This window comes from Aquarana catesbeiana, linkage group LG03 (genome assembly GCF_042186555.1).
Source record: "Aquarana catesbeiana isolate 2022-GZ linkage group LG03, ASM4218655v1, whole genome shotgun sequence".
In the NCBI taxonomy this organism is placed as follows: domain Eukaryota; kingdom Metazoa; phylum Chordata; class Amphibia; order Anura; family Ranidae; genus Aquarana; species Aquarana catesbeiana.
The window spans coordinates 177,398,112-177,412,888 of NC_133326.1; the positions used below are offsets into that span (position 1 = coordinate 177,398,112).

The following is a 14,777-nucleotide window of genomic DNA, read 5'->3' on the forward strand; positions in this document are numbered from 1 at the left end:
CACTTTCGGATGTGAAAGGATCTTCCTCCACAACCTCACGATCACCTAAAAAGAGAGGAAACCCAAAATAAATTAGGTCTAAAAAATATGCCGCCATCCATCTCTTATCTGAGCCTGTGGTCGCAGACACTCACCTGTTGTGGTGACTACTTCCACCATGTCTTCTTCCTCCTGCTCATCTTGTGTTGGGTGGATTTCCCCTTCTTCCAGAGGGGGGGGGGGCTCTGGTCTCCTCGGATGAGGGGTGTCCTCCGAGTCTTTTCTCCCCTATGTAAAACAAAAATGGTATACTTAGCACACAGATATTTGATGGCAGAACTATAAAGATGAAACATTGCTTGGAAGTGGTGTACAATTGTCTATTTTAGCCGAGTTCCAAGATGTAGCTTTTTTAGTGTCCTTTGTCAAGCTGCAATACTTTACCTGTTTGGTACAAGCTTCACAGATGTAGCCCCCCCCCTATAGTATACACTGGAGCACCTGTGTGGCCCCCTAATAAAAATGGCGTTTTTGTGTCCCACACTAGTGCTCCAGTGTCCAGATGTGAAAACAGCTGCTGAGTGTCCTCTCCTTACACACAATCTAGTTTGCATTTCATTCTAGTAACAAAGCCATCTACACAACCAAATTCTTTGAAGACAAGTATAGGGCCTCAAAATGGTGGCTAAATGCATATGGCCTAAACAATGGTATTTTATCGTCCGAAATAAAAATGTGTGATCCGAACGAATAATGTGCCCATGAACATGAAAGTTGCCATTTTAAACTGTACAACAGTTCCTAAAAGCACATGGAGCAGCACGAACGTAATAAACACAAGAACAATAGGAACACAGCACAACTACTTACTTTTTTGCAGCACTCTCCGGATCTTTCTGTACTGCTCATGTTCTCGTAATTTCAGGTCCGACCACCGCTTCCTGAGCTGATCTTTCGATCGTCGTACCCTGAATTTCCGGTGCAGACTTCTGACCACTTTTGCCATGATCTTGGCCTTTCGGACATTGTGGTTGGGGTAAGGCCCATACTTTCCATCATAGTCGGCCTTCTTCAGGATGTCCACCATCTCCAACATCTCCCCAAAGGACATATTTGAGTCCTTTAATCTCTTTCTGGATCGGGACGTTTCAGGCTCCGGCCTTTCCTCCTCCTCCTCCTCCTCGTTGCTGTAATTAGCACTATCCTGCTGTCTATCCGCCATGTGCTCTTCCTCCACTGTGCCGAACGAAAAGGGGCGGGGAATAGAATAGAAATAATGTCAGGGGCGGGCGGAGTTATACGCATGCGCAGTGTGTATAAATCGTAACGCGCGCGTCTTACGTACGATCTGTGAGCGGAGGAAGGAGCATCGGAGACGCCGATCATGCTAACGAAGGTAGGATCTAAACTTGGGCCTATACTGCTTCGAAATGGAAGCCTATATTGTAACAAGATTAGGGGAGTTTGGCCTGACATTAGGGTTTGTCTTGTGTTGTGTCTTGCAGAGAAAATGGATGGGTTCAACGACCACAATTTCCTGCCCCTCTTTATTGACAAGTACAGGGAGCTGCCCTGTCTGTGGCAAGTGAGACACCCCCACTATAATCACAAACAGAAGAGGCAGGCAGTGCTGGAGAAACTGCTGGAGTTGGTGAAGCCGGTGATCCCCACATCAACCATCCCTTATTTAAAAGCTAAAATTGGTGGCCTGAGGAGCACTTATCTTAGGGAGCGCAAGAAGGTCACAGATTCCCAGAGGTCCGGAGCTGCAGCAGATGACATTTATGTCCCCATGCTGTGGTACTACGAGAGACTGCGATTTCTGTCAGACCACACTGAAGTCAGGGAATCCCTCTCCACTCTTCCTTCCACTCTTCCTTCCACCCCAGCTGAGGCTTCCGATGTCCAACCTGGGCCTTCCAGCCAGGAAGAGGTGGAGGAGCCCAGCTGGAGTCAGGTATAGCATTCTTCGACAGATTTCTGGGCAATAAATAAATGATGTTTACTAGATGTTATTATTGATCATTAATTGCTGATTAAAAAAAGTGTTTTACATATCAATAGACAGTAGTGGTCACCCAAAATTGGGACAAGAATGCAAAATGCTGGGCTCAGAAGGATAGTCTGTTATATTTGTTAACATTGAATTTGCAGCAGTCAGGAGGTGAAAATTGTGTGTGATTGATGTAAAAAAAACTAAAACTATGTCCCTTTTTCATACACAGGAAGACCTCAGCCAGGAGGAGGCTGTGGAATGTGGCAGTCAGGAGGAGGCGGGGATTATTAGTGTCAGGCAGGAGGAGGCGGGGATTATTAGTGTCAGCCAGGAGGAGGCGGGGATTAGTGTCAGCCAGGAGGAGGCGGGGCTAAGTGTCAGCCAAGAGAAGCCTGGGACAAGTCGCAGCCTGACTGAGTCTCAGGTTCCTCCCCTCCGCCTGCCACATAAACGAGCCAGGAAGGCCACTCCCAGTCCTGTGCAGGATTCAGCATACAGGCTGATGCAGGAGGCTTCGGCGTCCCTCAGAGCCTTCCCCAGTCCTGAAGAGGCCTTTGCCTGCATGGCTGCCACCAAATTGCTGGGCATGCAGGAGGGCCAACGCAAGATCTCTGAGGACCTGATTTATAAAGTCCTTCGTAAGGGGGAGAGTGGGGAACTGACACACAAGACGGATGTCATTGAGATCGACGATCCTCCTCCTCCTCCTCCTCCTGCTGCCACAACTCCACCACCACAGCCACAGTGTGGAAGGAGGCGTGGAAGGAAGACCAAAGAGTGATGACCCTGGGTTCAGTCTGGTCTGACAGAAGATGCAGTCCCTCGTATGACCACAGCCTGGGGACACAGATGTCATCTGCTGCTTTCTGGATCTCTGGAACTTCTGGACCAGACTGCCCTCCCTTAGATATGGACTCCTCAGGCCACCAATTTTGCTTTTAAATAATTGATGTCTGCCCTGGGGGTCCAAGGCTTCGCCCACTTCTGCAGTTTCTCCAGCGTTGCCTCCCTCTTTGTTTATAGTTGTGACCCCTTAATAAAATATTTTTAGGTAAATTCTACTCTCCTGTGTGTGTTTTCATCCAAAAAGGACAGTTTGTTGGTGAGGATTCAGGTACATTTCTAACATAAAATGTGAAATTAACAAGGGACAACAACACCAAACAATCTCCTACAGATTAAATAGAACAACATATCAATGGTGTTGTGGGAACTTGTCACAAAAAACACACAAACATTTTCGGGAGTACAAATCAAAAGCACCAAAAAAAAAATTAAAAAAGAGAAACACAAAAAAAGATTCTACATTAAAGTCAAAAAAAAAAAAATATGTTGTCAGATGTGAGAAATCAAAATATATTGAGGGAATCCCGATAAATAGTAATGAAAGAAGTTTGTGAGAAGTGTGTGTGAATATGAGCAGCAAAACGACTTAATTCTTGTCACATTATAAAGAAGAAGAGAGTGCGCTGTATTAAACCATTTTTAACATTGCAGCGTGACGAAAGTGCTGTATCCATTGCGAACGCTAAGTTTACCAGAACGAGCTGTCCCGTGTCGGAATTTCTTCTGAGCATGCGTGGCACTTTGTGCGTCGGAACAGGCCACACATGGTCGGAATTGACGCGATCGGATTTTGTTGTCGGAAAATTTTATCTCCTGCTGTCCAACTTTGTATGTCGGAAAATCCGATGGAAAATGTCCGATGGAGCCCACACACGGTCGGAATTTCCGACAACACGCTCCGATCGGACAATGTCCATCGGAAAATCCGACCGTGTGTACGGGGCATAACTGTCATTTGCGTCGTCATGCAACACTAAACACAAATATATATATATATATATTTTTTTTTTTTTTGTTTTGTTTTTCTTAAAGAATACTTTTTATTACATTTGTTTACTTTAACATTTTAGTTTTTTTTTTAACTTTTTTCTTTTTTTTACATATTCTCATCAGAGTAGTTTAATGTCACCACAGTAATGGGGCGTACTCACGGTCAGATTTTTTTGGCTACAAAGGTCCGACAGCCCGTCCGACAAACTTTCGATGGACTTTTGGCGGACTTGCGGTGGACTTTCTAATGAACGGACTTGCCTACATACGATCACACAAAAGTCCGACGGATTCGTACGTGATGACGTACACCAGACTAAAATAAGGAAGTTGATAGCCAGTAGTCAATAGCTGCCCTAGCGTGGGTTTTTGTCTGTCTGACTAGCATACAGACGAGCAGATTTCTGCGTCCGGCGAAGTTACGACGTAAAGATTTGAAACATGTTCCAAATCTAAATCTAAAGTCCATCAGATTTGCGACTGGAAAAGTCCGTTGAAAGTCCGGGGAAGGCCACACATGATCGGATTGTCCGCCGGATTTGGTCCATCGGTGTCCGTCGGACTTTTGTAGCTGAAAAGTCCGACCGTGTGTATGCCCCATAACACTATACTACTCAGCAGGGGAGGGGGCGATCAGAGATTTTTTTTTACTCCACTGATTGTTGATGATTAATGAGGATCATTGTAACAGCAATGTTTTGGACTCTTATGAATGGGTTATATTCATCCAGCTGTGATTGCTAGTGATCTGTGATTGGCTACAGCTAATCACATGGTACATGGTGCTCTGCGCTGTAGACAACGGCGTGCAGGCGCACTGAAAGTGCCGTTTCTAACAGCGATTGTACCGTTAGTGGCGGCTCCTGTGCGAATGCGTGGGAGTGAGGTCATCGTGGCTCCGGCCAATCACAGCGCCGGAGCCACGATATTCGGAAGGAAGATGGACGCTTCGTGAAATAGGGGACAGCAGTGACATCGCAGGCTCCTGTGTCAGGTAAGTGACACATAATGAGCTACTATGCGATGCATAGTAGCCCAATTATGCTTTACCTTTGCAGGGAAACAAAGAGGAAGTAAAACCCATCAGGTTTACTTCCTCTTTAATACCCCCTTCTCCTGGAAAAATAAGTTTAATGTTTGAAGTTGTTACTCACAACTGAGGTCCTCCAGCCACTGTATTAGCTTATGTTCCCCATCTCTGGACTCTTTCCAGTTCAAGGGCATCCTTCCACAGGATTGGTGACCAAAGTTGGACCACATACTAAAGATGTGGCTGAACCACAGTTTTGCAAAGTGGTAGAATTATAGTTTTATCTCTTGAGTAAATACCCTTTTTACTGCATGCTAATAGTCGTTACTCACTGAAGTTGTTATTCACAACTGAGGTCCTCCAGCCACTGTATTAGCTTATGTTCCCCATCTCTGGACTCTTTCCAGTTCAAAGGCATCCTTCCACAGGATTGGTGACCAAAGCTGGACCACATACTAAAGATGTGGCTGAACCACAGTTTTGCAAAGTGGTAGAATTATAGCTTTATCTCTTGAGTAAATACCCTTTTTACTGCATGCTAATAGTCTGCTAGATATGCTTGCTGCAGCTTTGCATTGCATGCTATTGTTGAGTCTATCATCTACCAGGACCTCCAGATGCTTTTCCAACTTTGATTCCCCCAGATGTTTTGCCCCTAATGAGTAACTTTCATGCACCCTTTGAGCTCCTAAGTGCATTACATTATTTTTTTCAATATTAAATTGCATCTGCCACATAGCTGCCTACACCTCTATTTTAACTAGGTATTCTTGTAAAGTTGTTATATCTTTTTGAAACATAGAAACATAGAAGAGTGATGGCAGAAAAAAGACCAAGTGGTCCATTGAGTCTTCCCCAATTTTTATGATAGTTGTGAAGTAATTGCCCTGCTTAGTATTTGTTGATGGTACAATGCAGAGACTGACCTACCTCTATATCTTTGAAGAACAAATTAAACAGAATTGGTTCCAGGACAGAGTCCTGGGGCGCACCGCTCACAACTTGAGACCATTCAGAAAAAAGCCATTAATCACCACCATTTGGACATACCACTCATGAGTTTTGTATTTGTTTCATTTCATGTGATGCCTTTTTGGCCTTGACTTGTTGATGTACAAGTTGATGTAAAATGTTTGTTTTCAATGTTCTTATATTTGTGCAAATATGATTGATTTATGAATGCATTTGTTTTTGTTTTTCAGCAATATTTTTAAAGGCTATGCAGTTTGTGTATATCATATGGCTAGTATACGTGAAGCATTTCATGGCCCGTATGCCCACAAGGAAGGACCAGAGTATCATTGGTCAATGTATGAAGGCAAAGTACCTTATCCAAGGCCTGGCTCAGTGAGTTTTTTTTGCCATTAAAGTACAAATAAAAGTTCCTGAATGACAGACAGCGATGAATGTTTCGTCCCACTATAGTACAAGCAGGCACCACCTACATGAGAGTGGCAACTGTGTCCTGAATTCAAGGGCAGTGCAGACTGTTGCCATTCCCATCAGAGGAAGTAGCATTAGGTGAACTTGACTGGCAGGCTCAATAGGTGTTTGTGGAACTTTCAGGAACAAAGAGGGAGGGCAAGAGAAAACTGTCAGTGCAGGCACATTTATAATTAAGTGCTGCATCATATCTTTTTAATAGGAGGCCATAGTTCTACTTTAAGTGTTTTAAGCTTACACAAGATAATGTATTTTCAACTAAATTCACAAAAGACATGTTACCTGCCAAAAATAACTACCAGCTTTCTGCAATCATTTTATGCTATTTCTTTGTGCCTCCAGCTGAGCTAAATTATTCAGCGTGGAACGGCGTGACACATCAAACTAATGCAATGCCAAGCAGCAATCAAATTGCATGTGACTGTTAATTAAGCCATGAAATCTCACTATGGAACCGTCTCTGTGTTGGTTGCATGGAGTTCTAAACTTGGAATTATTATTGTGATTGTTGAAGGGAATGGATATGTAATTACCCAAGTATTGATAGAACACATTGCACTAATCCTTGGTGAGGGTTCAAATTGTGGCTCCTATTATTTACAGGCATACAGTCCACACTTTTTAAATGCTTTCTATGAGTCAGCTGTCAGGTGTGTGGTGTGGATGTCTGATGACACATTGGGGAAGAACTAATTATTATTATATTTCAATTCCATATTTGATTCGCAAATTCAATTTGTTTTCCAGAACTAATACTAATCTGGATTTCTGCCTACTAGTTCTTTCTAGACTTTTAACACAATAGAGAATTTTTCAAACTGAAAGAAATGCACAAAATATTTGTGTATAGAGACAAGTGTGCAACTACCATATATACTCGAGTATAAGTCGAATTTTTCAGCCCATGTTTTGGGCTGAAAAAAGCCACCTCGACTTATACTCGAGTCAGTTAATAAAAATGCCCGAAATGGAAGAGAAAGGGGGCGGGGCCATGCCGCTGGGTGGCGCTCGTGAATGGCCCGGCGCCCCTGCGAGGTTCCCCTCCCCTAATGCTGTGTCATATGTCCCACCTTGTGTTACCCCTCCCTCCCATGCCGTTTTACATCGTCAGCCACATAGTGATGTCCCACCTCCTCTTGTGACAGACAGCATAGTGTTCCAATGCTAGAAATCACTGTGCCGTATGTCATAGGAGGCGGGACATTGCTACCGTGGTGGCTGCATCTGACACAGCGCGATCTCACATGCGGTGAGTGAAATAACAGTACTCCACTCCAGTACCATATACAGTACCAGTACCATATATGTTATGTTTTATATATATATATATATATATATATATCAGATCTGGGACCAGATTATTTATAGTGTATTGGGACCAGGTTGTGTGTATTGGGACCAGGTTGTATGTATTGGGACCATGTTGTGTGACATTTACAATGGCTACTGTATATATAATGGGCACTGGCAGGCTATATACCGGTATAATGGACACTGGCAGGCTATATACCAGTATAATGGACACTGGCAAGCTGTATATAATGGGCACTGACAGGCTGTATATAATGGACACTGGAAGGCTGCATATAATGGACACTGGCAGGCTGTATATAATGGACACTGGCAGGCTGTATATAATGGACACTGGCAGGCTATATATCGGTATAATGGACACTGGAAGGCCGTATATAATGGACACTGGAAAGCCGTATATAATGGACACTGGCAGGCTGTATATAATGGACACTGGTAGAATGTATATTATGAGCCCTAACACAGTCTGCTCTATGCAAACAGTCATGTCATCACATTCCGTAATATCATCAGCCTGCATTAGGCCTCAAACTATACAAGTCTTCTTTTTTTTTATCCTGTTAGAAATGGATCCCAATACTTCTACCGGTAAATACTGGACCAAAACAAAAACGCAGGTCATACGAAGCTGGTTTCAAACTTAAGGTTGTGTCAAGAGCAGAAGAAAGCAGTAACAGTATTGCAAGTAGGGAATTTTGTGTTAGTGAAAAACAAGTGAGGGACTGGCGGAAAATGAAAGCTGACTTGGAGAAGATTCCAAAGGATAAAAAAGCTTGACGTGGTTTAACAACTTCATATGGGGCTCTAGAGACTGAATTGCATAAATGGGTTATGGAGTGTCGTCAAAATGGTTACACGCATGGGAATTCGCTTACGTGCCCTTCAAGATGACAAAATAAAAGCACCAGGCATTGAAAATGTTGTTGCGTCAGCAGGATGGTGTACCGGCTTCATGAATAGGTTTGGCCTATGTTTGCGGCAAAGAACAAAGATTTCACAGAAGTTGCCAGAAGACCTTGATGAAAAAGTGATGTAATTCCATTCATTCATCATAAAACAAAGAAGGATCCATAACTATGACCTGGGAGATATTGGAAATATGGATGATACACCTATGACCTTTGATCTTCCAAGCAACAGAACTGTGGCAAGTTTGGGAGCCAAAACTATTTTTCTCAGAACCACAGGAAATGAAAAATGCCATTTCTCAGTCATTCTGTCATGTTTGGCTAATGGAACCAAGCTGCGGCCTGTCAGTGTTTTTAAAAGAAAGACCTTGCCTAAAAAGGTCAAATTCCCACCACGAATTACAGTGCACGCACATATTAAAGGCTGGATGGATGAAGATGGAACAAAAAAATGGCTGGAAGAAATTTGGAACGGACGACCAGGAGCAGCCTTAAAGAAAAAAACATCATTGCTAGTTTGGGATATGTTCAGAGCCAACACATCTGATGACATAAAAAAATTGGCAAAATCTTCTCAAGTTACTTTGGCCGTTATTCCAGGTGGGCTTACATCTGTATTGCAGCTGCTAGATGTGTGTTTAAATAAACCTTTCAAAGACCGTGTGCAAAAGATGTAGCATGAATGGATGTCATCTGGTCAAGCCCGACTGACAAAAGATGGAAATCTGATGAAGCCCGACATAGAATTGATAGCAACATGGGTTCGTGACGCATGGGAAGAGATTCCGGAGGACATGGTGCAACGCGCCTTCAAGAAATGTGGCATTAGTAATGCTATGGATGGCAGTGAAGACAGTGCTTTGTTTGAGAACGACAGCAGTGACAGTGATGACTTGCGAACTCAGTGATGATGACAATGTCTATGCTGATAACCTCACACCAGCTAATGCCGAAGCTCTGTTTGGACATACAGATGATGAGGAGGATTCCAGTTTTGAAGGATTTTAACTCATGTGTTTTAGCTTCATTGCTGATTGAGCTAAGGTTTCTGTACTTTTAAAGTTATTGTTGATACCATATAGTTTTTAATGACCCTCTTTTCCACTTACAGAGCTAGTTTACTGAATTTCCCACCCTAGTCTTATACTCAAGTCAACACGTTTTTCCAGTTTTTTGTGGTAAAATTAGGTGCCTCGACTTATATTCGGGTTGACTTATACTCAAGTATATACGGTACATGCATTTTGTACATAGCAATATACTTCTCTTGTACGTTCCCTACATTTCCCCTATGCATTTTTATTTAAAGAATAAATGAAAAGAAAGCTAAAGAGATGCCCATATGCCCATATGATAGATGCCCATATGATAGCTCTATTTTTAAATTCATGTGTAGGAACAAATCCTTTGCAAAATCAGTTTGCATGACCATAACTCTTATTTTTAACCCTGAATAGAATTATTAAAAAAAAAACAGATATTGTTCTTAATGGAGTTAATACAGAAAAATGTATGTTGCCCGTCTGAGACCTGATCCCTCAGTGTGTTTATAGTGAACTCCTCTGTGTCTATAACAAACAAAAATATGCTAATGCTATTTGTTGTTGTTTGTACTTGTTTAATGGATTGCCATTATATCTGAACACTACAGCCAAAAGTGAGGACTTTTTTCTGCAGGTGAATATTGAAATCCAGAACCATGGTCCCTTCCACTTTTTAGTCATGTATGGATGAGAAGCAGGGTTCAGATATAATTTATACTGGAAAAAATAAGTTTTATTTATATATGTTATCAGGAAATTCATATACAATGTGTGTGTGTGTGTTTTTTACATATTATGTTTGGATTATGATGTACTAGTTCACAGTTGTGTTGCACATACTTGTCCTGTGGTTGATATTTAAACAACTGGCATTGTGTTTTCTTTTTTGTCGGATTTCCAGTGTGCAAGCAAGGTAAATGGAGGTCATTACGGGACTACCAAGGATTATCCAGATGAGGCTTTACGCTTTGCAAGGAGTCACCCTCTGATGTATGAAACCATTAAACCTGTCCATAAAAGGCCTATTCTTGTAAAGGTTGATGGAAAATACAACTTAAAACAGATTGCTGTAGACAGAGTGGAGGCAGAGGATGGTCAATATCATGTTATGTTTCTAGGAACAGGTACAAACCTTATTATACACAATGTTAATTGGTTACATTCATTTTTATTTGTATAAAACCTGTACAATTGTCTTATTTGTAAATAAGAAATACATTTACTATTAAAAATTACATTAAATAAACCAAAATCATTATGTTTTTTGTATAGGAACTGAAATAATACACATGTAATCATTTACATTTTTATTTTACAAAAATACATTTATTACAGGGAAAACACAGTTTACAGAGAATTATATGGCTTTAGTATAACAATCCTAAGGCAGTCTGCTTGCTTTTTTTGGCTGCCTGATTTAATTACCACATTAAGACATCGAGGATGATTTGTTAAAGGTGCAGAGGCTGTTGAATGTTAGTAAATAACGTAAAACTGTTTCGGTTTGAATACCCAATAATGCGCTAGCAAAAATCCTATTTTTTTTACTGCACATAATTGGACATCCAAACTGAACACAGGTTCTTTTTTAACTAACATTCACTTTGTGAAGTGAACATGCTTTTTTCAAGATGAACACCCTCTGCTCTTTTAGTAACTCAGTCCCACTGTTTCTTTTCTAGGGGAGGAAATGTGTTTCTCCTCTGCTTTTCAGGTATAGTCACCACATGGGCTGTAACTAGCATAGTAGTAAATCAATGTTTAGAAAAGCCAGACAGTAGCCAAAAGCTTGCTGGTTTTAAGTTCAACAAATCATTCCGTCTGCATCATACATGAACAAGCTGCACGCATTTAAAATTGACATTAGGTCTGCCATTATGTAGAACCTCTCTGTTATGTTATATATCACAAATATTTCAATCCATACACAAATCTGCCTGGTTCTAGAACATTTATAGTGTTTGCAAACCCTTATATATACCCACTGAAGTGACAAGCCCCAGGTGATACACAGAGATGAAACAAATTCTCTTACATAAGTTGTACGTGTTTATCTGTACCTTCTCCTCTCTAAAGCCTCCTAGAACACAAAAATTAAAGGTTATTTCTCTACAGTATATGGCAGGAGGTTGGGATCTATCATCATACACTGCACAGCATGAGCACAGAGCTCAATTAAACCTCAAACGTAGGTGGAGGGAAGAGTCACACACCCCTCTCCACAGAAAATATACTGTACACAGCTATGGCTGTCAGCTGCTGAGTGCTGGAGAGTCTCATCAGTGACTCGTGCAGATAGCAGAAGGATGAGACAGATGAGAGAAACAACACTGTGCTTTGAATTGAGGCTAGCACACACTATAAAAGGATATGATTTGTTCATTTGTTAATGTTGGAGGTTTACAACCACTTCATACGTAATAAAAGCTAAAGTCAACAGTATACAGCTGGACATCAACTTATATCTTCATATCTGTCATTCAAAGATGTTCTTTTTAATAAAGTTAAATCATATAGGTGATCTATGATTTTAAAGTCACACCAACGAATCAGTTAGGAGGACTATTTACAATAATTGTTAAAATGCAGTACTTAAATTCATTTTTTTAATTTCATAATATCATTGTATTACAATTAAACATTTATAGTGTTTAAAATCAATTTTATATGAGCATTTTTTTTATCAAACACATTTTGCTGTGCCATGATTACTGATCACAATAGATTGTAGCTGTGCAGTAGAGCAATGTGTACACGTGCCCTTAATCATGTTAAATACATCAAACTTTAATCACAACATCTTTCCCCTTTCCCCAATTTCATGTACATTAGATAATGGAATTGTGCTAAAAATTATTACCATCTACAATCAGGAAAAAGAAACTATGGAAGAAGTAATTCTTGAAGAACTTCAGATATTTAAGGTATGTTTATATTAGTGAGTATCCTGCCCAGGTTCGCCATCTATTAAATGCATTATGAATTACTGTTTTATGATTTCATATTGTATACTAGACAGTCAATACTTAAAAAAGATCTAAAGCCGAAACTTTTTTGGAGGAAAAAATGTAAATCCTGTAAGGTTCTTTGTTTATCAAACACTAACAAAGCTGTGCTCCTAATCTAAGAATAAAAGGAATACATTAAAACTATAAGAACCCCTTAGCTGCTGCATAATTATCACACATGATATAATAAGATAAATAAAAAAATATACAACTCTAAAAAATCTAATAATATAATTGATAGTGCAAAGATCTTTTTTAAACCAAATATCTGTGTGCAACCTGATGTGCAAAACAATGCGTAAAAAGTGCAAACATATAAATCACATGATAACAATGTCCTTCAGTTAAAACCAGGTATGAGTGTCTATTAGGGATGAGCCGAACACCCCCCTGTTCGGTTCGCACCAGAACATGCGAACAGGAAAAAAGTTTGTTCGAACATGCGAACACCGTTAAAGTCTATGGGACACGAACATGAATAATTAAAAGTGCTAATTTTAAAGGCTTATATGCAAGTTATTGTCATAAAAAGTGTTTGGGGACCTGTGTCCTGCCCCAGGGGACATGGATCAATGCAAAAAAAAGTTTTAAAAACGGCCGTTTTTTCAGGAGCAGTGATTTTAATAATGCTTAAAGTCAAACAATAAAAGTGTAATATCCCTTTAAATTTCGTACCTGGGGGGTGTCTATAGTATGCCTGTAAAGGGGCGCATGTTTCCTGTGTTTAGAACAGTCTGACAGCAAAATGACATTTTGAAGGAAAAAACTCATTTAAAACTACCCGCGGCTATTGCATTGCCGACAATACACATAGAAGTTCATTGATAAAAACGGCATGGGAATTCCCCAAAGGGGAACCCCGAACCAAAATTAAAAAAAAAATATGACGTGGGAGTCCTCCTAAATTCCATACCAGGCCCTTCAGGTCTGGTATGGATATTAAGGGGAACCCCGGCCAAAATTTTAAAAAAAAAATGACGTGGGGTTCCCCCTAAATTCCATACCAGACCCTTCAGGTCTGGTATGGATTTTAAGGGGAACCCCGCGCCAAAAAAAAAAAAAAAAAAAAAACGGCGTGGGGTCCCCCCAAAAATCCATACCAGACCCTTATCCGAGCACGCAACCTGGCAGGCCGCAGGAAAAGAGGGGGGGACGAGAGTGCGGCCCCCCCTCCCTCCTGAACCGTACCAGGCCACATGCCCTCAACATTGGGAGGGTGCTTTGGGGTAGCCCCCCAAAACACCTTGTCCCCATGTTGATGAGGACAAGGGCCTCATCCCCACAACCCTGGCCGGTGGTTGTGGGGGTCTGCGGGCGGGGGGCTTATCGGAATCTGGAAGCCCCCTTTAACAAGGTGACCCCCAGATCCCGCCCCCCCCCTGTGTGAAATGGTAAGGGGGTACATAAGTACCCCTACCATTTCACGAAAAAAGTGTCAAAAATGTTAAAAATGACAAGAGACAGTTTTTGACAATTCCTTTATTTAAATGCTTCTTCTTTCTTCTATCTTCCTTCATCTTCTGGTTCTTCTGGTTCTTCTGGCTCTTCTGGTTCTTCCTCCGGCGTTCTCGTCCAGCATCTCCTCCGCGGCGTCTTCTATCTTCTTCTCCTCGGGCCGCTCTGCACCCATGGCATAGGGGGAGGCTCCCGCTCTTCTCTTCTTCTTTTCTTCTCTTCTGTTCTTCTTCATTTTCTTCTCCGGGCCGCTCCGCAATCCATGCTGGCATGGAGGGAGGCTCCCGCTGTGTGACGGCGCTCCTCGTCTGACAGTTCTTAAATAACCGGGTGGGCGGGGCCACCCGGTGAACCCCGCCCCCCTCTGACGCACGGTGACTTGACGGGACTTCCCTGTGACGTCACGGGGAATGCCACAGGGAAGTCCCGTCAAGTCACCGTGCGTCAGAGGGGGGCGGGGTCACCGGGTGGCCCCGCCCCCCGTTATTTAAGAACTGTCAGACGAGGAGCGCCGTCACACAGCGGGAGCCTCCCTCCATGCCAGCATGGATTGCGGAGTGGCCCGGAGAAGAAAATGAAGAAGAACAGAAGAGAAGAAAAGAAGAAGAGAAGAGCGGGAGCCTCCCCCCTATGCCATGGGTGCGGAGCGGCCCGAGGAGAAGAAGATAGAAGACGCCGCGGAGGAGATGCTGGACGAGAACGCCGGAGGAAGAACCAGAAGAGCCAGAAGAACCAGAAGAACCAGAAGATGAAGGAAGATAGAAG

At 42.0% G+C, this 14,777-nt stretch overlaps 1 protein-coding gene across 1 annotated transcript in view; it reads left to right on the plus strand.

Annotated features, from left to right (window-relative positions):
• The window catches only part of SEMA3E (semaphorin 3E), a 270,516-nt gene that overhangs the window by 231,120 nt on the left and 24,619 nt on the right, over window positions 1-14,777 (plus strand). The window contains exons 10-12 of the mRNA XM_073619549.1: window positions 6,044-6,188; window positions 10,451-10,673; window positions 12,382-12,473. Coding sequence (XP_073475650.1) covers window positions 6,044-6,188; window positions 10,451-10,673; window positions 12,382-12,473 — 460 coding nt within the window. The remainder of the gene's footprint in view (window positions 1-6,043; window positions 6,189-10,450; window positions 10,674-12,381; window positions 12,474-14,777) is intronic.